At 53.8% G+C, this 23,140-nt stretch overlaps 5 protein-coding genes across 5 annotated transcripts; 2 read left to right on the top strand and 3 right to left on the bottom strand.

Moving 5' to 3' along the window:
• Positions 1–748: 748 nt before the first annotated feature.
• On the top strand, positions 749–1,707 carry HER10_EVM0002194 (uncharacterized protein; the record flags this gene model as incomplete). The annotated part of the gene is made up of 2 exons (XM_035471917.1): positions 749–1,112; positions 1,181–1,707. 2 exons carry the CDS (start codon positions 749–751, stop codon positions 1,705–1,707), a joined length of 891 nt encoding a protein of 296 aa, XP_035328958.1.
• A 580-nt stretch (positions 1,708–2,287) lies between these two features.
• Positions 2,288–4,240, bottom strand: HER10_EVM0009171 (FAD dependent oxidoreductase; the record flags this gene model as incomplete). Its single annotated transcript, XM_035478670.1, has 1 exon — positions 2,288–4,240. The coding sequence occupies exon 1, from the start codon at positions 4,067–4,069 to the stop codon at positions 2,288–2,290; it is 1,782 nt and encodes a 593-aa protein (XP_035329822.1). The 5' UTR covers positions 4,070–4,240.
• A 699-nt stretch (positions 4,241–4,939) lies between these two features.
• Positions 4,940–9,232, bottom strand: HER10_EVM0005275 (inositol polyphosphate kinase; the record flags this gene model as incomplete). Its single annotated transcript, XM_035474897.1, has 2 exons — positions 4,940–6,886; positions 6,926–9,232. The coding sequence occupies 2 exons, from the start codon at positions 9,230–9,232 to the stop codon at positions 4,940–4,942; spliced, it is 4,254 nt and encodes a 1,417-aa protein (XP_035329320.1).
• Positions 9,233–17,691: 8,459 nt separating this feature from the next.
• On the top strand, positions 17,692–18,760 carry HER10_EVM0003150 (uncharacterized protein; the record flags this gene model as incomplete). The annotated part of the gene is made up of 3 exons (XM_035472835.1): positions 17,692–17,985; positions 18,067–18,548; positions 18,649–18,760. 3 exons carry the CDS (start codon positions 17,692–17,694, stop codon positions 18,758–18,760), a joined length of 888 nt encoding a protein of 295 aa, XP_035329053.1.
• A 349-nt stretch (positions 18,761–19,109) lies between these two features.
• HER10_EVM0013336 (protamine P1) lies at positions 19,110–22,310 on the bottom strand. The gene is made up of 2 exons (XM_035482698.1): positions 20,765–22,310; positions 19,110–20,251 (listed from the first exon to the last, which is right to left on the bottom strand). Exons 1-2 carry the CDS (start codon positions 22,154–22,156, stop codon positions 19,226–19,228), a joined length of 2,418 nt encoding a protein of 805 aa, XP_035330313.1. The 5' UTR covers positions 22,157–22,310; the 3' UTR covers positions 19,110–19,225.
• Positions 22,311–23,140: the final 830 nt, after the last annotated feature.

Raw genomic sequence — 23,140 nt, 5'->3', positions numbered from 1 at the left:
ATGTAGAAGAGGCTGCTGGTTATGGAAACGACTCACCTCTCCAAATCCCAAAGGTCTCCCATCATATCTAACAAGTGCATTGGAGCTCGACGTTCTATACTCGCGCAATTCTGCAGTTGAATGAGTTGATGCACAGAGAAAAGAATAACAGCGCTCCTACCTGGGTACCTGCGCGCTACGGCATTTTCAGGACGCATGGTGTGAACGGTGATGAACATTAGAGGTAGATAGTCTCTTCACTAAGGCCAGTTAGTATGGGAGCCGCTGGCTGGGGAAACATCGTAGATGAGAAGGTCAAGTTATCCCGTACCATGGATTAAAAGACTTACATATTAAATGTAACTGAATGACGGCGGGGAAGATTACATATGCGGGCCCCTCTTACGGGATCGAGGTGGCTTACCGCCTGGGTTAGTGATAATGTGCAGGCGAGGTGCATACCAAAAGCTGCCTCGCGGACTCAGGAGTGCATTTCTGTTCAAAGTGCAGCCAATCACGAGTGAACACTCGATTGCCACGTATTCTTGTGTTTGGTGAACGAATGGGAGGTAAGGAGGTGACCAACACGTACCTACGTACCTAAGTATCTAAGAACCACGCACAGGTAGATGTCAGAGTATGCCTTGCCGTCCAGCTTTGGGTCACCTTCCCCTACCTCTGGCCCGTTCCGGCATATGTAACTCGCACATTCGCCGTTGAGGTTTTCTGCCCTGGAGATATTGCAACAACCAAGCAAACCTTTATAACAATGCCGACACAGCCGCCAATCCACCGTATTCCTCATGGGTCAGTGGCCTCGCTCGAATGTCAAGAAGGGCCTACTGAAGAGGAAATCAAAGAAAAGCCGTGGAAATACATCGGTTACAAAGGCTACACCAACTTCATCTCCTCGGATGATGACTTCTTCCTACTTCGTAGATTCGACTCACTGAATGTTCGCGCAGCACTGGCACTCCAGGATGAGCTGTCGTGGCTTGAGGAAGAGTTGGGAGCTTTAGACAATGAGTTCAGTGCAAAAGCCGCGGATGACTACAATAACGGCACGCTGAGACAAGATGTGCCAGAGCGATTGGATCTAGTCAGAATAATATCGGCGAAGCTAAGGGAATACAGTACGATACCATAACCTGTCAATCTTGGCCAAAGTAAATCTGGGTGTTGACTAACAGTTGCAATCTAGACGAGTTCTTGATACAACAACACACACTCCGGAAGTTGTCCACAGCACCACGACGAGACGTGAAAAGTCTTCGTAACTGGCATCACAACCATGACTATGGGGCTATTTCAGAGGATGAGCAGAGGTATTTGAGTCATGAGAAGGACCTCGTAGCGGTGGCAGCAAGAGAGAAGACCCCATTACGTCAAGTTATTGATGGATCCCTCCGTCTACGAACGCTTAGTCTATGGAGACACGGAGAAGAAAAGGTTGCGACTTACGATAAGAAGGAAGTCACTTACTATTCTGACAAACGGATGGACAGCTTCGCCTCAGCCGTTATCATCGCCATTGGAGTTCTGATGCTTATAACGCCCATATGGATCCTCCAGGCCTTGGCGGACCTCAAGGCTAAACTTGCAGTCATCACGGTCTTCATCTTTGTCTTCCTCCTCGTTCTTTCCCTGGCCATGGTGGCGAAACCTTTCGAAGCATTGGGCGCAACTGCAGCGTATGATAATGTCTGCCTCCCAATACAAGTTCCATGACTAACGTGAGCTTAGATACGCGGCGGTACTGATGGTCTTCCTTCAAATACAGTCAGGAGACTCTTGATCTCAATTTTGAATGAGCCCAGGAACTTTGTATGATAGTAAATTCCGGAGAAACAGCCTGTACTGTAAGGTTGGGAGTGACTTTCCGGATAGTTTGAGACAACCTAACGGCCAAATACCTTTTATACAGGATGTCAAGGTAACATGAGTTTGCTACTAGCCAACGCCGCACTACCAAGGAATTCATCAAGGTTGCTTCCAACCTTGAGCCCACGGCCCATACCCTCTACAGCCGAGCAAAGTTGAAGTGTCTGTCGGGGTGGGCGAGCAACTGCACTCTGGCCGAGTGGTCTAGCGTGCGACGTCTTCGTCCATAGATCGCAAACTGAAATCTATCTAAGCCCTCTGCACCCAGCGTCTTGCATAGGCACTATAGTCTGCCATTTTGCCAGTTCAAGTCTCCCTTTTGACACTTTTTTATGGACCGTAGTGGCCTTTCTAGTGTTCAATAGGATAGAGGAGAGCGTTGAGATTAGCTATCTACCGGAATTATCTATCATTAGTATACATCACATTATATCTCATCCACCAAATTACTCAGATCAGCCTTCCTCAACCTCGCCTCCGTAAGCAACAACTCCTTGGGAAACCACTCCGTCAACCTACCACCAGGGAATCCAACCCCTTTCTCTAGCACAACATCCTCCTTGCCCGCAACCATGACCCCCAACGCGGTTCCGCAAAGCCAGGCCCAGACCATACCATCACCACAATACCCAGCACTAACCCATTGTCCCGCCTCAACTCCCATCCACGGATCCTCCTCCTCCATCTCATCAACCGTCTTCCCAACCTTCTTCACCTGAATACTCTCCCTCCCCTTCTTCGACCCGAACCAAGACGAGGACGAACCAACCTTCCCCCTAACCCCCGCAACACTCGCAGGAACCCGCCCAACAAAAGGCGCCATATCCCCCGTGACACTCAAAACACCACTCCAAACCCTCACCACGTCGCCCCTCCACCTTGCCCCAAACACGGCGTTCATGACCCCAGACACATGCGCAATCGTCATCCCGTCCGTCCCGGAATCGTCGTACACGCCAACCATGTCCACCCCCTCGCCCGCGCTCCGCGCGAACCCGCCGCCGAGCATCACGTCCCCGTTAGGCCGCTGCGTGACGTAGTCGAAGGCGCCGTTGCCGTAGATGATGCTCCATGATTTGCTTCCTGTGTGTGTATTATCCGGCCACTGGAAGCCTCCTCCTTCTCCTTGTTGAGTCGTTTGCCCTGAGGGTGTCGTCGTCGAGGGCCGCTGAGCAGTCATATGACCCTTCACACCCGCCATCTTCCCCCTCAACCCAGGCAAAAACTGCCCAGCATGCGCATTCGTAGCATGAACAACGTGCCTCGCCCTAATCGCCCCCCTCGCCGTCCTAACAACAAACGGCCTCCCGCCCCCCTCGCCATCAACCACGACCTCCTCAACAGGCGTATTCATCTCCAAGCTCAACCTGCCCCCAAACTCATCAACCAACTCTTTCCAAATCTTCGCAACAAGCCGATACGGCCACAGCGCGCCGGCGCCATACACCAACCCACCCGCAACATGACCCCCCTCAACCCCAAACTTCGCCCTCGTCTCCTCCCTTCCCAGCACCGCAATCTCGACCTCGGGCACCCACCGCCTCAACTCCTCCACCTCCTTCTTCCCGGCCTCGAACCCCTTGTCGTCGAGGAAGAAATCCACAGTCTCGACGCGTCTGCACTCGGCCACCTCCCTGCCCGCCTCCCCGCCAACCTCCAACACGGCCTCCGCGGTCCGCAGCGCAAACCTGGTCAACCTCGCCGCGCCCTCTTTACCAAAATACTTTGCCAGCTTCGAAAACAGCTCGTGCGGACTCGCTTTCACGTGTCCCCCATTCCGCCCCGTCGCACCAGCGCATAACCTCCTCGCCTCAAGCACCACGACCCTCGGTCCCTTCTTCCCCCCTTCTCCTCCATCCGATGCGCCTGCGGCGGTATACAGACTCCTCGCCACCGCCGCCCCCGTAATCCCGCTGCCGATAATAACAACATCCGCCTCAGACGGCAGCGTTTGCGACCGCGCGTCCACGAGCTCCGGGAACGGCGGGTCGTCGAGCCAGTACGGGCTCGAAGGGTTCGCGTGCGGCAGGCCCGGCGGGGCGTTGACGCGGGCCAGGAGGGCCTGGTACGTCTTGTTCAGGTCCAGGAGAAGTTTTGCGACGGCGCCGACGGTTTTTGTTGCGCCGCGGAGGGCGGAGAGGACGGAGCCCATTCTGCCTTTGTGATTTTTTTTCTTCACTATCTTGAGGCGGAATAGGAATGGAATCATTCTGTTTGAACTTGTTCGCGACGGAAGCGAGTCGAGCGTGCGACCAAATGTGATCTCTTGGTGGGCCACTTCTTATGGTACAACTACCCAAAGACAAACCTCCTACTGAGATTTTAAGTGACTTAAATATTATTGAGGGGAGCACTGATCAAGTTCGTCATGAGATATTGGATGAAACCAGCATAGCCATGTGTCCAAGTGTGCCGACAAAGAAGCATCCCTTCCAATATTATACTTCAATCGACGTCGGAAGCTTACATAAGACACCCGGACCTCAAGCGGCCGGCAACCCGGCAACTCGGAAACAGAGGGTGAAAGAGGCCCGTGGCCGTGGCGTTTACTTACTTTCCACCCATCACCTGGACTCAGTACTGGACTTTCCCATCATTGGAACACAAAAGGGCCATTGGATCGATTCAAGAGGGAATTTGGGTAAAAAGAAGTTCTACTCATTTTGTCTACCTTGACGTCTAAACCTAACCCCCAAAGCAACACAAGAAACGCAAACGCCTTCATACCCCCCTTTACCAATACTTCGACTTCACATCACAGCATTCCTCATCAGCAACGCCCACGTCGGACGTCAGACACGGCACAATTCTGCAGCAGCCACCACTCAACCTCATGAGAGAGAGACAGAAAAGTGAAAAGTACAAAACATCTCAGTTGCCTTGAAATCTGTATTTGTGACGCCGAACCGATGCCGGGTATGTTGTCAAATGCCGTCCCTGACTCCGCCGAACCCCAAGTCCCATCCCATTCCATAAAAAGCCACACACACCCAATCCAGAATAATAAAAATAATTTCCCAAATTATCAACATGAAGAAAGAGACACCCCTTCCCCTCTCTCTCCCCCTCTTCCTCCAAATCATTCGCTGACAGACCCCTCCTCATCCGAGACGTGGTCGATGTCGATATCATCAACATCCATGCTGTGACCTCGTCCGTGACAATCCGGACCCATCTCACCACGAATATCCTTCTGGATCTTGAGGAAATATTTCCTCAACGTTCGAAGACCTCGGAGGAAGCCACGGTCCGGCTCGTTGGGATGCCGCGGCGGACACGGCTTTCCCTCTGCAAGGTCGCCCTTGGTCAGGCTATTTGCAAAGTCGGCAATCTTGAAGTCGATGCCGCGCTTCTTCTTCTGCTTCTTCTTCTCGCGCAACGCCGACGTCTCCTCCGTGTCGGTTGCAAAGTCAGTCGTGGAATCGTCAACGACTGTATCGTATTCATTACCCTCGCTGGTCGTGTCGCCATCGTAAAACATGAGGAGGCTGGCGGCGTAGAATCGGTACCCGTCCAGTCCTCGGACGATCGACTCGAGGTGGTCCAGCTTTTGCAGGATAGTCGGAATGTGTCGCAGGATGCTCGAGTAGTCGACGCCATCGTACAAGAATCGCGTCAAAGCGTCCTGGAACTCCTGGCCGGCTTTGAGATCACGCCCAAAGTACTTGTCCTTGAAGACGTAGCTCTGGCTCTTGACATCCCAGACTTGAAGTCCGCATACACGCACGCCAAGTTCACGCGAGGTCGTCCTGGCACACTTGCCCTGCTGCGACTTTTGTTTCTTGGGCGTGGCCTCTACGCCGTACTGTCTGGTGCCCATCTTTAGGTCCATGATACAGGGCCGCTTCATGCCTGCCGTGAGATCTTCCAACAGGAGGAAGTACTCGACGCGGGAGTCTCTTTGCGTCTGCGCTTCCTTCGGATTCACAGGTCGCGGGATTCTGCGGAACTCTTGGGTAGGGCTAGGCACCTCGGACGGAACAGTTGACGCATACGTAGAGTGCTCAGCTTCGGTCGGAACGTCGGCTTGAGATGCATCAGCAGCAGGCACTGGGAGACTCAGTTCTTTCGCGGCACCTTCACTGGCATTTGTGCCATTCGTGCTTGGCGCTTCGATCATGGGCGAGTTCAATTGGGACGTGATGAGGGACTGCCCGCCTTCGTCTTCACCTCTATAACCAGCGTCATCCGCCTCTTCCCAGTACTTGAGATGTCCTCTAGACTCCGTCACTGTTCGTGGCTTCCGTCGGAGGCCTGTTCCGGAGTAACGTCTCTTCTTCTTTTGAGCAATAATCTTGTCTGCAAGAGTCTCCGGCTCCGGTGCACTGGTACCAGTCACGTCCTTGACATCGCTATCTTCGGCTTCTGCCTCGGCAGCCTCGAGATGGCTCGGGCGCTCCATGGCAATGCTCTCTGTGGGAGGGGGCGAGGAGCTGCTTGGCCGAAGCGGGCTAGGCTTTTGAGGTGCGTGACCTTCTACGGCAGACGGATCCTGTCTACGAACCAAGTCGGGCACGGAGCTAGCTGGCCTCAACGTCGGCTGCTTACGAAAAGCCATCGACTTTTGGTGTGGGCGGCGGTGCTTGTGGATCGGAATTGGCTGCTTCAAGAAGACGTCGTTGAACACCTCATTGCGCAGCCGCTTGTTGACGGTCGTTGCACCCCAACTATTCGCGTGCCTGTCATCCAGGCTCGGCCGTGTTGGAGATGCCATTTTGCTCTGCTCAGGGTTGTCCGGAAGACCTGCAGATGATGTGCTTCGGCCCCGAGTCGGCATGACTACTGGAGGAGGCGTTGGTTGCAGCAGATTCCGGGGCAGGATATGCCAGTTATCATCAAAGGTCACCGTCGGGATTGGCTCGGGGGCGGAAGAAAGTGACTGGCTAATGATACGGCGATGCTCCTGGCTCGGCTGAGACGCGCCGTTGGATCCGTTCGACTTAGTCGCGTCCGCCGACACCGTGGCACCAATCTCTCCGGTCGGCTTCCGCTCTAGCAAAGGAGCGTCATCACGCCTGTGGGTCGACTTGCGCCGGGGTTGCTTGTGAAAAGTCACATTCAAGACACCAATGTACCGTGGGAGAAATGAGAGCAAATCAGGATGATCCTGTTCCACATTTTCGTAAAACTCATTCTCCCGATTGTTGAGCTGTTTGCAGACAGCTCTCTTCGAAAAGCGCCAAAGTGTGGTGTGACCGCCCACCTGGTGCTTGTAGGGGATGAGTTCGATGGCCTCGAGAGGCTCTTTCTGCTCGACTTGATGATGGTGCGCGTGGTCATCAATGTGTGCAGGGATGTGCTTCGGCGTCGGTGGCTCCGGCTCTTCTTCAGCCGTCACGTCTTCAATGGTGCCCGGTTGAACCTCACGTAAAGTAATGTTGGGCTCGCCGGGCAGACGCTTCGGCTTCGATTTGGAAGGGGTTGCGGGAGGCTGGTCAGGAGAGAGCAGCTCCTCCTCGGGCTCGGGCTCATCAGCCTTCACCAGCCAAGGGTGAAAGTCTTCGGCTCTGGCTTTCGATATGGTGCGACCGGGCGTCTGTCTCGGTTTCGCAACGTCTCTCTCGCGTTCTGAAGCCTCTTCCAAGCCGGGGTGCGGCACAAATACAGCTGAAGAAATCTTTTCCTCGGAGGACTCGTCTCCCTCCTCGTGGCTTTCCCCAGGGTCGCTGCTGTCGGCTGACAGACGTCGGGTCTCGACCGCTTCGGATTCTTCAATCGAGGGTAGCGAGGCGTCGCCCTCTTTCTCTCCATTCGCAGGAGCGGACGTGTTGCTGGCCGGTCTAGCGCCATCGGTATCCACCTTGTGGAAAATGTCGCCATTGACCTTCCTTAACCCAAAGTAATCTTGCGTCGGCGAGTCCGTCAAGATGGGAGTCTCGCCAGCCTGGGGCGACTGAAGGGGGAAAGTCTTGACTCTTTCTAGTTGCTTTGGCACCCAATCCTTCTTGTCGAGAATTCTAGGCGAGGGCTGAGCACTGGCAGCTTTGGCGAAATCTTCAATGGCAATGTCAGACGAGAGCGGCTCCTGTGAATCTGAGCTCAGAGAGGGCTTCTCCTTGGGTCGCTGGTCCTTTCTGCGTCCTGGCGTCTTCTCCTCCTTGGGCAATCCCTCTCGGAAGAATCGCAGGCTGTAGCTAGCCTTTCGGCTGCGAGCGTTGGGCTCGGCGCCAATCATGGCTTCGTGAACGGACTTCTCCACTTGGCCATCTTCTTGTCCGTCGATGGCCTCGCTCGACCCAATCGACCATATCTTCTCGGGTCCAACGGAGAAGCGTTGCTCCAGTTTCTTCGGTCGACCTTCAGGCACGGTAGTGTTATCCTGTTGTAGTTTCTGGTCCATTTGAGCGACTGAACTGAGAGATCCCTCTGGGCTGGTGGAGTGAGAGTGAGCTCTGCTTTTTCGGAGGCCTCCCTGTGCTCGCGTCTCCGGATCAACCCGCTCCAAGGAGGAACCCCTGCCACGAGGTGAGCGCGTGCTCTTGAGAAAGTCGCGATGATCCAGCAGCATTGCTCGAATACCCTGAAAACTGGCCATATCGTAGGTGGGCGATGTCATTATCTCCATGTCGGCGTTGGGAGTATGAACAACAGCGGTCTGGGTAGTAATGTCGGAAGGGGGTACGATGCCGGGTTGAGGAGCGCTTCGGGGAGTTACTGAGGCGCCATGGCCGGGAAGGGAGGGAACATTGCGGAGGTCGTCGACGGCAAGAGGATCCAGGCCAGCAGTGGCAGAAGACGGGTTGGAGGTTGAGTTTGGGTTGGAAGGGACGAAGTCGGCGGTAGGCGAAGGCAGCGAGCGGGTGGAAAGCTGGCTGGAGGGTTGTGGTGTTTGGTCTTGGTGGGAATGTGTTCTCGAAGGGATGCCGCGAGCTGAGGCGAGGGCTTGGGTTAGCAAGGACGGACCGGACTGCCTCGGGAGGGCAGCAGGGCCTCGGGGCTTTTTAATATTCGGGTCGGCATGGCTCGAGACATCCTGCTGGTGCTGGGTGACAGCGGCCGTGGCAGGGGGTGGATCTGCAGCCTGGGCTAGGGGGGTGTCTAGAACTTGAAGTGATTGCGGAGGGACTTGAGGCAGAGTTTGGTGTTGGAGAGCGGCAGCGGCAGTAGGAGTAGGAGCAGGCGCAGCGACCGGGGCAGCAGCAGCAAGACCAGCATCAGTAACAGGCTCGGTACCAGGATCGTCGAGACCAGTCGGGTTGGCAGCTGGATCTCTCGGACTGGGACTTTGACTGGACTTGGGACTGGAGATGATGGGGGCGGAAGCGGAGGCGGAAGTGGGAGTGGACGTGGACGACGACGACGACGACAAATGCGCGGAGCTCACCAGGGTCGCGGGTGCGGCATTTTCGGCGTTACGAGGCGGGCTGGACATGAGGGAAACATCTGGCGAGAGTCTGGACGATATGGGAGGATTTGGTCGCCGATTGTTTCTGGGGCGGCAGAAGGGATAGAGAGCGGCGTGGTTGCGTCTCCTGCGTGGTGTGGTTGAGTGAGTGAGTGACGGAAGTGTGAGTGTGTGTGAGTGTGGGAGGTTCGGCAACGTGTACGGAGTAAGAATGGGGGAAATGGAAAGGAACGTCACGACATGCGGCGGTAGGCGAGAGGAAAGAGTAAAGTGGGCGGGCTGGGAAAAAGGTGTGGGCGCAGGATTGGGCAGGACAGTGGCAAGGAGGGAGCGAGCGAGTGACCAGAGAGCGTGAGAGCCCAGCGCCCAGAGGCCCAGAGGGGGAACAGGACAGGACAGGCCAGGGCAGGCCAGGGGCCCGGGGTCGGGACGAGAGGCCGGGGGTGTACAAGTTACAAGGTGCCTGAGTTTAGGTTAGGTACCTTGGTCCTCATCTCGGGTGCTTACCTCATCTACCTTACGGAGACCGTACGCATAGGTAGGCATTTTAAGGTAGACTCGGTTCAAGGAAAGTCAAGGAGTCCGTTCGAGTTGGCGAGTACTCGAGTGAGTGAGTGAGTGGTGAGTGATGGCTTCCGACGACAGTGATGTATGTATGAGTGTGATATGGAGTAGAGCCAGTGAGATACTGAGTGAATGCCAGGGCCAATGCGATGCGATGCGCTGCGATGCGTCTGTGAGCGGTGGAGGTGAGTGGGCCTTGCTGCTGCCCTGTGGGCTGAGTACCGCAAGGTATGTGGATGCTCAAATCTCATGAGTTCTGGGTCTCGATCTCATGAGACTGGGCAGTACGATCCATCACCGATTACTTACTTGTGGATGATTACGGAGTATCTGGCACCAGTGCGATGTCAGATAAGTTGAGGCATCTCCTCACGTTGGGGTTGATGAGTGAGGGGATGAAAATGTGCGTAAGAGTGAGTGTGTGAGTGTGTGTGTGTGTGTGTGTCTGTCTGTGTTGGAGGGGCAAACACACACCGTGACCACCACGTTCAGGGCAGCTCAAAATGCAGGTAGCCTCCCGGCCAAATTGTGAGCGACAATACCTCCAAATGCGCTGCAGAATAAGGTAGCCTCTTATCCTAAGCTTCCCACTTGACATCGTCATTATCGAAAGCGGGAGGTCCCAATAGAGAGCGCATGTTGGGGTTTGGGGTTTGGGGTTCGCACATCTACTTGCTGATAACAGCGGGGGCCAAAGTTCTAGCAGAAAGACGGCGCGACGCTTCGGAGAGGAGGAGTGGACGTAATGAGCAGGGATGTCCAGGGCCCTGGCGCCCCTGGTAGGGAGGCCAAGACAATCAAGTGAGATACTTCTCAATGAGGGGCTCACCAGGCGGTAAACAAAGTACCGAGGATAAGACGCAACCTCTTGAGTTGGTATCCATGTACACTTTCCCAGCAAATGCACGTGAAAAGTACTTCTGCCACTCCCACGTGTGGGAAGTAGTGGCACCTGGGGGAGGAGGGAAACATTTACGACGGGAAAGAACCACTCAGAACTCTCAACTTTCCACTCATTTAATCTCAAAGTTGCAAAAGGAAGTCATCCGTAAAACATCTGATAAGGTAGCCACGTACTACGTAGTATTATTGTACTCCGCACTTGCCTTGAATCGCGTCAGCTCAAGCATCGAGATAATCCCTTGGGATCAGCTCCCGTCGGCGCGGCAGCGCATGTCAACCCAATTTCTGACATCAACACCACCTTGAGTCGACGCTCGCTCAACATCGCTTCCCAACATCATACATGACAGCACACATCCAAGTCGATAACGAACTGGTCGTGTAACTGTGGCCTTCATGGACAGCTTAGTTATTCAAAGAATTCAATTCCCTTATCTATGCACCACGTTACTGACACCGCCAGCACGCAAGCAAACAAGTCCCCGAAGCATCGGCTATGACACACTCTATCGTCTCACGGCGCATCGCATCGCAACAAGAATAACACCGTCGCCTCTACCAAGTACGGGTACCCGAGCTGTCACCTGGCTTTGCGCATGCCGCTAAGTCAATCGAAACATGGCCATCCCCCCGTCGCTCGCGTTCCCACGGCTGCGGGCGCCCCTGCGCGACCCTAGTCGCTTCCACTATCAACCCAGCAGCCCTTCGTCTAAACCCCGCTTGTACGGTGTGTGACGCCGTCCACGGGACTGCTAACTTGGCTCCCGGAGCCCTCCCAGTGGCTCGTCTTGGACACTTCCAGCTACTGTACACTACGAACACAAACCTCAAAACTCACCAGCGCCAGGGACATTGCTAGCCAGCCTGGGATCGTTCCTAGGTTTTTACGTCGTCCCTGGCCCAAACCATTCCTGACTACCAAAAGTCAAGACTGCCAAACACCACACACTACTTCACCGCATAGAGTCAACGGAGGGCTTGGGTCTTGGGCCTAAACGCCAAACGGTTGGAGAAGCCCTAGCTAGCATCAGCCAGCAGCAGGTATCCCTCCCTCCCATGGGCCACAAAGAAAGAGGAGCCGAACCTTCGTCCCTTCAGCCATTGGGATCATCAACCGGCTGACCTCCGCCTGCCTGCATCTTGCTTGTAGCCTACCCTGCGACTCTTAAACGACAGCCTCACCCAACATCTTGAAGAGCCTTTGTCCTAGGTCTAGGTCACTAGAACCACTATTACCCAAGGGTAATTGACGAACTGTACTCCGTACCGCAAAACGACTGGGGCTGCCGCCATGATGTAAGCAGTGACACTGCCTGCGTACTACAGGTATCTGGACACGACAGTATCTCGGGTCCGTTCCCCGGCTTAGCAGCATCTCAGACCGCAATGTACACCGCGCCATGCCGGAACAGCTGGGGGTTTTCGAATTTCTACCTTCTCCCTTTCACCGACACGACAAATTTGCCCGGCCGCTGATCCCGAAACTTCCAGAGAGCACGTTGTCGTTTCCCTCGATTCTACAGGCCCGTCTCGAGAGCCACAGTTCTCGGTGTCTCGCCCACCGGAATTTGATGTATCAGACGAGTGCTTGATCGCTTGGTCGCGCAAAAGGATGGCAGCACAATTTGAGAGAGAGCGTTGGCATGCTGCTCAGATGGCGGAACAGATACTCGGTCTTTGGCGTACGCGGACGATCAGTTCCATCCAAGCAGAAGCAGATGCCAGAAGCAGAGCCGAACCAGAACTACCTAGCGTCCATCGGCACCCTTGATAATCCCTTTTGCCGGACCCCCTGATGTTTCCCCAGGATGCCACACATCGCCGGTACGGGCCAACCCTTCAACCACTGGCTAGCGTCCCTGTCCCAGGGCTGCTCGCTAGTCCTCTCCTCGCTTGTTTTGTCCGGTGTCCGGGTTGCTGACCGGGCCTGAACATGGTTCCATCCGTCAACCGCCAAGAGCAAATGAATGGAAGCCTTTTTCCAGCAGGTGTGGTTACACTGCGGCACGTCCTGAAGAGCATGCCCTGTGGCATTGAAAAGAACACGCCGTCCATTTCTCCGACTAGACAAACGGACGACCAACTCATCGGCACGTCCGTATATCGTTAGCCATCCAGGTGTCATTGAAATAGTGGACAGTTAGATCCGCTTTCGCAGCACGACTATCGCAAATGTTCCTCAGCGTCATGGTATTAGTCAAACAAGTACACCACCAACCCATCACCAAAGACAGACCACGTTGGAATTGAGGCCGCAATCAATTCCATTGGGCCATTGGCATTCTCCCTCGGAGTAGCGTCGACCCTATGTGTCTACAAGGTTCATAAACCCGGCCCCGGCCACTCGCCTCGATTTCAATATCATTCCTCCTTGTTTCGTCGGTCTGCGGAACAGTTTCCCCGCCAAACGCAGTCGAGACGGGACGGAGCGTTTATCTGCGGTCTAAGCCAAACGCACCTTGCTTTTCTGACACGTCTCAAAATGCCCTTTGCAGATGCCAATGTTTTTGGGGTTCTATCGGCTCGAGGGGGTCATATTCCCCGTCCCCGGAAGTCTGGATGAACAAGCTTGCGCCAAGCCCAGCCCGCAACTTATCTGCCAGACCTCCAATGGACCCTCCATCGCCAATCATCCAACAACGTGCTCGTCAGACCGCCTCGCAACGGCCCAACCAAGACATCAACCCAAGTTACCCAACACATCGCCCACACCTAGACTTGCTTTCGCTCTCGTCTTGAAAAGGCAGCGGCCCAAAGTTGGTCAAGTCTATGCACCAAATTGTCCTGCCTTGGCTATGAGCAAGACCTGGCCACGTCGTGCGTCACTTACATGGCAAATGGGTAAAGCTTGAGAGACCCGCGCGGTACGCTGGTATGATCGACCGGGGACAGAGTACGCTGCATGATAGCCGCGCCAAAGATGGTCCTCTGTTCAGACGGGTTGATTTTGTCTGGACTCGTGGCAATCAATATGTGTTTCCCACAATCGTACAAGATTGCGTGCTTCTGGCGCCTTGATTGCGCACTCGCCGCAGAGGACTCTGGGGCGTGATGCTAACGATTCGGCTTGACTTGCCCCAAGACGAAGTTGTGTCCTTTGCTTCATTCGGACGTACACAGGCTAGATTTTGGACTTGCCTTGTTGTTACTGAGCATTTGGAGACTAGAACTCAGTTCGTATAGTCTTGACAAGGGGTTGGCCCGGGTGCAATCAAGCCTCGGTGGCGGCTCAGTCTTGAATCCTATCAACCCACCCACGTGAAAAAAGCATAGCCTGTGAGAAATGCCCGGCGTCACGGCACCTCATTTCATTGCAGCTTTGCACTTTTCCCCTGAGGCTCTGCCGGAAACCATGTCCCCTTCCCCGGATTGACATGGAGGCGCAGCCTGCTTCATCATCGCCACCGGTCCTGTGTGCCCTAAAATGTTACTGTCGATCGCTCCGAAAACCAATTCAGGGGCATGGCCCTGCTCTGACACTATCCATACACCAGGTAAAGGTGTATGACAAACATGCATGGAAGACTCAAAGTGAACATGATTTTGATTATAGTATCAATGACCATCTCATCAAGCTCCAGGCCCCAATGATACGGGCCACATGGGGGCCGGTATCCGAAGATGCCATACGGAGTACACACACGCCCCCAGACCCTCTCTCATGGTCCGGCCGGACATGGGACGATGAATCTTTTCTTTTCGAGAGGGAGTCCGGGCGTGGCTGCACTGGGGATGGCATTGACCTTCATGGGTTCCTTATTTTTTCGTCTTCTTATCCAAAGAGAGATCGGGGATCCGCCATGTGGTCTGTCGCTCAGAAACCCACCTCTTGCTGTGGTGAGTAGGTGTACCCAGGACACTGGCTCACCGCGCGTGTTGAGATCCTTGAACCTTGGAGCCGGTGAGTCGGTGAGCCCGGGAGAGGGAGCTATAGCTGCTGCTGATGGATGGCTATGGTCAAGTCTTCCGGAACTCTGGGGGTGAGAACCCGGAAAGAGACACCGAGAGGAGGATACTTGTGGAAGGGATTGATTAGACGTGTTGTCTTAATGACGAGCTGTCTCTTCATATGCAGTAGCTTTTTCCGGTGTATGTCATCCACGTGGGTGCCTGGGACTCTTTTGATGGGAAACCGGGGATCTGTCCAGTCGGATGGCCACCTACGCGACACGTTTAGATCAATCCTTGCTTGTGGTGATTGTCTGTTCTAGAAGTTGTGGGCCGTGGGTCGAACGAAGGCTCATTGCGTTTGGGGGTCCAGCTGGCTGGGTATGGGAATGAGCTCGTTTGTTTGGGTGTTGTTGCTGGGAAGGTACCGCCTCCGATGTCCTGTGTTTTGTGAAGACTTTGTTTGATGTGTGGATATCAAGTACCTGATGAGAAATGTGCAAGGCTCGGTCGAGGCTGGAGTAACTGCTGCATTTTGTTAGAGTCCCAAGTCGTTCCTCTGGTTTCTGGTTTCCAGGAAGTCAAACTCCACGGGGCTACATTATCTACCTCGTTTCTCGCGCTCTTGGTAGCCTTCTGCTCAATTGCCGTAGCAAAGACTCATAATGTCTCGAAAATATCGGGGACAGGCTACACCGAGTGGTTAGCAGGACGCCTGGCAACTTCGGTCTCGTGGATTATTGATTGGGAAGCGATCTCAGCTAAATGCTCGAAAGTCGTTCTCGAAGCTTTGAATCATTGACGCAAAGGTTGGGATCAGGTTCTGGTAACAAAAGGTGGGAGCCAGTCTTTCCGGCTTAGACTATCATCTAAGGCGGGGATCAGAATTGTAATATGTTGTAAGCAGTATGCTTTTTTCAAGTGGTGTTATGAACGGAGAAGCTTTTGCTGCAATGGTGAATGAGCATTATCGCGCAGACGGGACAAGTAGACTGATGATGGAATCAGTGAGACTCTGCTGTTTTGGTACATGATTTCGTTTGATGAGATGCGTTAGTTCGGTACCTCACCCGAGTTATGCCGTTACTCAGTTGTAATCATGAAGCCCCAGCAGCTCGCGATATCTGGTCAAAGGTATATTGAGGTGACTGGAAATCCTGCATCTCAAGACTCTGACCGACCACAGGCAATGTACTTGCTTGCGGCCCTCAACATCTCACCTTGACGGGGACGGAATTTCTTCAGGCCCCGGGAACCCCGACCGAGAGAACAAGGATCAAAGGCTGGAGGCATCACAGTTTGCATGAGGTGTATCCCCTTTGACACGTCGCCTTACCAGAAAACCACGACTGCAGCTCAGGTTCTCATATCGTTGTTGAGTATGGACCATCAATAAACGAGTGGTTTGGAAGTCAGGTATCGACGACGAGTGAATGAGAGGTTTGCTGTTAACCTGGACTCTGAAGACTGTCGTCAACGGAGGCATTCTGAGAGGTTCACTTGAGATTGAGACATTGTCGGTGGTGTTGGACGTCGTGTTCAAAGCAGTGGACTCCTGACATGCAGCATGGAGGGTGACGGAAGCATGTGCTTTCTCGACGGCAGGGTCAGTATAGCAGCATAAAGTGCTCGATGGAACTGTACCTGCCCTTGGGATTGTTAGATTGTGAATCATTCGGGAGTTGAGTATGCTTGAGACTAAGCTTTCATCTGCAAACCTGGGAGAGAGAAAGGAGCCTGACCTCAGGCTATGCTTCATGTTATCCAGAATTTGAGCTTGACTCTCGATCTCTGTTAGTTGGAAGGAGTATCTATAGTATTGTCTGCAGCGGGGAGTTGATAACTTCAATTACAGACTTTGGATTATCGGAAAGATTGCTACATGGGCCTAAGTAAGAGATTGTTTTGATAGTATAAATGGACTGTTGATTTGATTCTATAGCATGTGAGTTGACACTGAAGCTCATGCATGTCCCGGTGGCTTCTTCCTCTATTGAGACCTTTGAGCGGGCAAGTCATTTCGTCTCGATAAGTTTTCAACCGCTCATTAGGATTGGTGGGCATTAACGTTTATATCGAGTTTGCGAAGAGTCGAAAGAAAGAGCCGGGGGGAAGAGCATCCCTTACTAATATAATCGTTCTTGAATACAACAAGGTTTGAAGTTGTGATTGTTGATAAGGTGAAACCTTGGATAAACGCGCAATTATTATCAGAGCTCTAAAGCTGATGTTGCAAATGGGCAATGCTTGCGTCACGCCTTGGATCCTTCCCGAGGTATCATTATGAAATGATGTGACTGTTGTTTGCTCAGAGATCGACAACACCAATTATACAAACCATATCGGACTGAAAGAGAACGCGTTTAGAGCCCGCAGCAAATTGGCAACCAAACGGCAAATGTGTCGAAACTTTGGGCAGTAACTCTCCGGTCATACCATTTAGTCTTCCCAGAATTAACCGCGCCGTGTACGGATACGAGACGGACCATAGAGAAGGGGCTAGATCTTCCAGTGTCAAGTTGGTAAACTTATTTTGGGTCGAATCCCCTGTGAAGGGGTGCCGACGCGATGTGCCGCAGGTGGCACGCGGCGTCAACCGCACCCGTCCATACAGATTTTAGGTTCATCTCTTCTCGTCCCGACGGTGAGGCTCCGAGATAAAGCCTCTCGAACGTCCATGTCAAACCCCGCTAGTTATAGTCCTTCCGAGACCGATATCCCCCTCAAACTGCTCGACTTTGACAACCCCGCCCCCACCATTCCGCGGCTTTCTGAGGTTTGGTGGCCAAAGGTAGAAGAACTCTCCGCACCCAGGGACATGGTGACCGATTCAGAAGCTGATAAACGGCAGTGGTTAGGAGACTGAAGCAAACGGCCCGCCGGCCCGTTGAGAGCAATAGCCGAGCTTGAGAAAGGCATCTCTTCAGCCGTCGACAGGGTTGAAGACTCATGTATGGCCCGATCGCTCCAAATGCCAACCCTCCTCCCTGGGAGCAGACGTCAACGTCAAATCAAACACAGACGAACCATAGGAAGTGCCTGAAAGCTACTGGCAACAACTACACATGAGGCTCCGAGATACCTTCAAACTTTGGCCTCACTGTGTAGCCAAAGCCCATTGCTAACCGGGTATGGGTTCCTCGGGGACACTCAACGTGTTCGACAGCACTTTGAAGTCACCATCCAACCTGCCCTATTTCGAGCTGAGCTGGTCGCCGCTGAGTACCGTCGGAGCGCTCAACGTACTTCTCGGCTTCCTCGTCGTCGGTATCACATCCTTCTCCAAGGTCGCCGTCGTTCCCATCGTCTCCTCGGCAGCGGGGGCCATCGCGAACGGGCTGTGCTATTATGCCTACTACGACGAGACGTACTACCCTCTCGAAAGGAAAGCAGTCGTCGCGGCTTTCGGGGACTTCTTCTGGATGGTAAGGAAGGAATTACGAGAGGGTTTCCTGGCTGAAGCTGTGTGACACTTGAATGCCAATGACTTACACGAGTACCAACAGGTCCAAGAAGCCGGCCTCCCCTTCTACAGCTACATCATCCTCCGCAACATCCTCCGCGGCACCCGCCGCAAAATCTTCACCACAGTCTTCTGGCTCGCCCTCTTCGCCGTCCTCGTCGTCCGCGTCCTCATCATCGTCTTTCGCGTCGAGCACATCCTCCGCGCCGACGGCAGTCTGCAGAGCCTCATCAACGGCCTACACATTGGCTACTTCTGCCCGCTCGCCATGACGGAGTGCGTGAGCGCCTACTTCCTCCTCGGCGCGTTCGCGGAAGCGCGGGCGGCGTCGGCGCAGGCGGGGCTCCGGATCGGGTTCGTGCGGTATCTGGTGCGGAGCACCGAGGTCCGGCTCGCGACGCTGGCGGTGACGGGGGTCATGAGGACCGTCACGCACTCGTTGAATATATCGCAGAGTAATCCCGTCACGAGCTACGCGGATCGGGTTGCGTATACGCTGGAGTGCTTCTTCCCGGTCATTATGTAGTGAGTTCGCCCTCTCCCTCCTTCTGAAGTGTTTGGCAGTGGGGGTTTTTTTTTTTTTTTTTTTTTTTTTTGGGTAATTGGGTGCTGATTGACTGGGTAGTGTTGACTTGCTAGCATCGAGGCTACAGTACTCAGTGCAGACGCGTGGATTTTCTTTTGCAAGCGATCAGGCTCTCCGTTGCTTAGACTCAAGGGCGAAGATAGAGGACTAGTAGCGGCAAAGTACTTCACGTCTACAAATTCAAGACAGAAACCTCTGCGTTGTGGTTCTAGGAGGTGTTGAGATGAAAGCCTGCGAGCACGCCCAGAGGCATCGTGAAACGTAGCAGACTTCGACCGCATGGCCTATCTTGCAAACGGTCAAGTGATCGTTCCCAGCAGAAGTTGTACGAGGACCAAGTTACTGATTGAATAACATTTGACAAAGGTCTAGTCTTTGCCGAAGACAGAACCGCTAAGTATAGTAAACTGACTGAGTAGCAACTACCAGTTCGTCGTAGAGCAAATAAAGCAAAGCAGTTGTTCCACCCATGATGTGGTATTTTGTCATGACCCCAAACACCTCGCTAGTATAATAATTCGCATAATGACGCCGCCTGCGCAGCTGCTCCTTGCTTGCGTCCGAACACAGTAATATATGATGCATCGTCCACGACACCTTCTTTGATAACAGACTCTCAATCCCAAACTCCTGCGTCCATCATCCCGTCGAAAGTGAAGCCCCCTGTGTAGCTGTTGCTTACAGGCTGGCTTGTTCGCTGCTGTTGCTGTTTCTCAACCTGCTTCTGCTCTTCTTCCTTGGCTCTCGCGAGATCAGCTTCGACATCCACCATTTCGATAAACTCGTTAAGATTACGAAGCACGTCGTCAACATCATCCACGGCGGACTCTTGCGTGTCGGTATTGTCTTGCGCCAGTGGGGCATCTTCGACATGTACAAAGGCCATTGGGGCTGGAGGTGCTCGGAAGGAGTCAGCAGAGACAAAAGCCTCTGCCATGGCCATTGGGCCCGGGCTTTGCAACACTTGCTGAGATGCTGAAGGCAAGAGATGGTGATGGAGCCTTTGCCGAAGGGAAACAGCTTGGAAGTGTTTTTTATACTGATCGTCTTCGCCGGTTGGCAAATCAGTTACTGCGGTTTCCGGCGGCGGCGAAGCAGCTCTTTGCGTTGTAGGCGTGTGAGGATCCCGGCTCTCTAAAGATTCTTCGCCTTCGACTTCGTTAGGCAGTAAAGCCCATCTGACCCTCTTGGCAGACTTTTGTATGGTTTCCCATGGATTGTTGGTTGTAGCGGCGATGAGATTCTGCGTACTAGGCAGGTGACCGCCACTGAGGCGAGTCTTGTTGAGACGCCGACGTGGCTTTTCGGGCGATGGGGACAAAAAGTTCGCAAAGGACTTGATAGAGAAGATAGGCTCAGGCGAAACTGGCTCTGAGGTCTCAGTGTTGTTGGGCTGTTCAATAGTGACAGCCGGACCTGTAGGCGTCATCGTAGCGGTGGGAGCAAGCGGAGAAGGCGAAGCTGGTTCAGCAACATTAAAGAGCTTTGACATGAGAGCTTCTTGAGCAGCTTGGCACAATTTGGTGGGGCTAGCCGTCCAAGGACTCTGACAGCTTGGGTCAATGGCACTCGTTGCATCACTGTCCCTCGGCTGTTGCTGCTGAGGCTGAGCGATGACTGGCACGTCCATGTTCCACGGGCTCTGTTGTGAAGCTGGTACGGCGGGACTGTTGTGAAGATTGGCTGCGTCCACCAATCTATCAGCAGTGCATAGTGAGGGTCGCTCAACTGTTCGATCAGGCGTTCCATCAACAGACACAGAAGTTTCTACAACTGACGCAGTGAATGGTGTTCCCGGTGTCCGCGAAGCATTGGGGCCTTCAGCAGTGGACGTGTTGACACTAGTCAGTTGTTCGTGGCTCTGGCCAGTGGTGCTAGGCGGACGAGGAGTACGCGGAATGATGAATTGGCTCAGCTTCGACCAGGGACTTTGAGGGAAGAGGTTCGGTAGTATGCCCGCGAACGAGCTGGAGGTTTGGCTTGCTGGTTCCTTTTGTGAAGTGGCCTGGATTTCTGGCGTCGGCGGTTGTGGCACTGGGCTTGCTTCTTTCGGTACCAAAATCTCTTCTTGATCTTGTGATGCAGCAATGGCCACGACCGTCGGTTCTTGGCTCGATGTCAAATCCGCGATTCCTGCTATTGCGGTCGTCTCAACTGGTAGATGCTGATCAAGGTTCTCAACCGTTTCTGGAGCTTCGCCATCCGTCGGTTTCGTGGGGTACACGTCGGTTTCCATCGCATCGAGGGCTATGTCACTACCCAGGGGCTTAGATATAGACTCGCCGCTCTCCCCTCCTTGCGCTGTATCTTTCCCTGGGAAATGTTGGTCCCCACCTTCCTCGCTGGATCCTGGGGAAGTTGCTTTAGTGTCGTCTGCCATGTAAGTGTCACCCTCCAAATCTTGGACATCGCCTTGGGAGTCGCTCTCGCTCGAAGAAGTGGAAGCGGCGGAAGAAACTTGGCCGGAGGACATTCTCTTCAAGGGACTTGATTTCAAGGTATTGAGGGCATGGTTTCTTGGCCTTGCACGGAATAAGAAGCTTTCGTCCTGTTGCGTCTCGAATTCACTCCGTTCCTCTTCCTTGGCCACAGTGACAACACTGCTGGGGGGATCATCGTTTCCAGTATTCACCACTGCCTTCCTATTGGACTGGGGAGTCTGGATCGGAGTGCTCAGGGGCGCTGGTATCTCGTCTTGTGCAGTACTGGCGTGTTTGTTGGATCTTTGTGAGAGTGGTTGCTGGTGCGGGCGACTGGCACTTGAGTTCAAGGCCTTACGCGGGGTTTGTGGGCTTATTTGAGAACTCTTCAAGCTTGCAGTCTCATCCTCCATGGCAGCGTCCACTTGTTTCTGCATGACGTTTTGGCTCAGTCTTACGCCATCCCGCTGGGTAGCGGCCGAGTCCTCCCGGAGACTATTTGTATCATCTGCCTTTCGTCGTTTGGTGTCTTGCCGCTTAAGCCATTCTGACCCTGTTGACCGTCGCTTACGTTGTGTCTGTGATTGAGGCTGCAAAAGAGAGGCTTCTAGTGACCAAGCAAACTCCTGTGTGTCGCTAACAGATTCCGTGGTATTTCGCCATGCTTCAACTCGTTCTAGTTCGTCTGTTTCCATGAAAGGGTGCGGGCTTAAGTTGGGTTGATCCAGGCTTCGCGGGCTCGGTAGATGGCAAGACGCTGCATCCTCGACATCCACTTCTTCTACAATGGTTTCTTCGACTTCCGTGGTTGTTTTGACGACAGCAGCTGGAGGTGGTGGCGGAGTGGCAGCTGACGTTGGTTTCCGGCTTGATTGCCATGGATTCACCCAACCTTTTGCGTCTGTTCCTTCGAAAGGGCCTCTTAGAACTGTAGAGAGCAGCCTTGGCGTATGTCCCTGCAAAAAGCGAGTCGCAGCCTCTTCATATCGACGTCTCCTCTCTTTGAGGCTCTCGAGGTCTTCGTGGTCAAAACTGGCGCACAAGATATCCGATTCATCGTGGGGAGCCTCGCAGTACATTGGTTCGTCGTCCAGTCGCCGGACTCTCCAGCCATCCTTCATATCCATCGTGTTGGTATGGAAAGACTTTTGTTGCAAAAAGTCATGAGCCTAAGGAACGGAACGGGGACGAAGGAGGGGAGAAGTCGGAAGCGCTACGGTCGCATTGGCGCCGGGCGGTGGTCCGGATTGCGGTCGTCGGTCGATGAAAGGCGAAAGTCCCCAGATCCAGCGCACTGCACAAACATGAACAGACAAAGAGGTCCCATATTGGGCGGGTCGGTCACCGTGCACGTTCACCAGACGACGCGACCCAGCACGAATGATCGCGTCTGAGGCGGGCCCACACGTGATATCGTGTTTAATTGATTTGGATCTCGCGGTTGCAGTGGCTGGAGCACCTGCTGTGGCGCAGATGCTCAGCACGGATCCTAAGGTACTGCCATCGGATAACAGGTAGATGCAACAAAAAGGTGCAGCCCCCACGACTCGATAGAACGATTAGCGCCATCGGACGATCGGGGAATTTTGGGTCACGGCCATGGCCCGGCCTGGTTCCATCCAAAGGTTGGTCTGTGGCGGTTGACACAGCAACCTGCAGCCTGCCAATCAAGCATAACATTGAATTAGTTATGTTTATTCGGGGAAATTCAACCTTGAGGGTGGGCTTTTGAGATTGACATAACGCCGGCCCCAAACGCGATCGCTCGACCGCGTTCCCCACGAAACAATACCAACACCTCTTTTTTCCCATATCACGACCAAACGTCACCGCAGGTAGCGGACGCAGCAGAGGCGATTTCGCCAGCAGTTTTTTCGCCATTTTCTTCGGCTTGCCGTTCTGCATTTTATTCATTTGCATTTTCTCCCGCGCGACTTCTGCATTGCAATTGCCCGCGTAAACAGACTTCAGTCGCATCCAAGCCACCAAACTTAGCACCCCGCAAACCACAAACCGCGACATCAACTCACGACGACGATCTGCCACCCCCCTCGATGGACTGCTTATAGTCTCAGAAGTCCCTCAACCCTGATCGCATACGCCAACTCACG

The sequence above is a fragment of the Colletotrichum scovillei genome (genome assembly GCF_011075155.1).
Source record: "Colletotrichum scovillei strain TJNH1 chromosome Unknown Contig00009, whole genome shotgun sequence".
NCBI lineage: Eukaryota > Fungi > Ascomycota > Sordariomycetes > Glomerellales > Glomerellaceae > Colletotrichum > Colletotrichum scovillei.
Note: the sequence above shows the minus strand (reverse complement) of the source record. Positions and strands in the feature narration are given on the sequence as shown.

Excerpts from the sequence above, each read along its gene's own strand:
- HER10_EVM0013336 (XM_035482698.1), bottom strand. The coding sequence starts at position 22,156 with ATGGATATGAAGGATGGCTGGAGAGTCCGGCGACTGGACGACGAACCA. Across the intron at positions 20,252-20,764 it reads ACCTTGATCAGCATCTACCA|AGCCCGTGGAACATGGACGT; the intron begins GTTGAGACGACC and ends GCTTCACAACAG.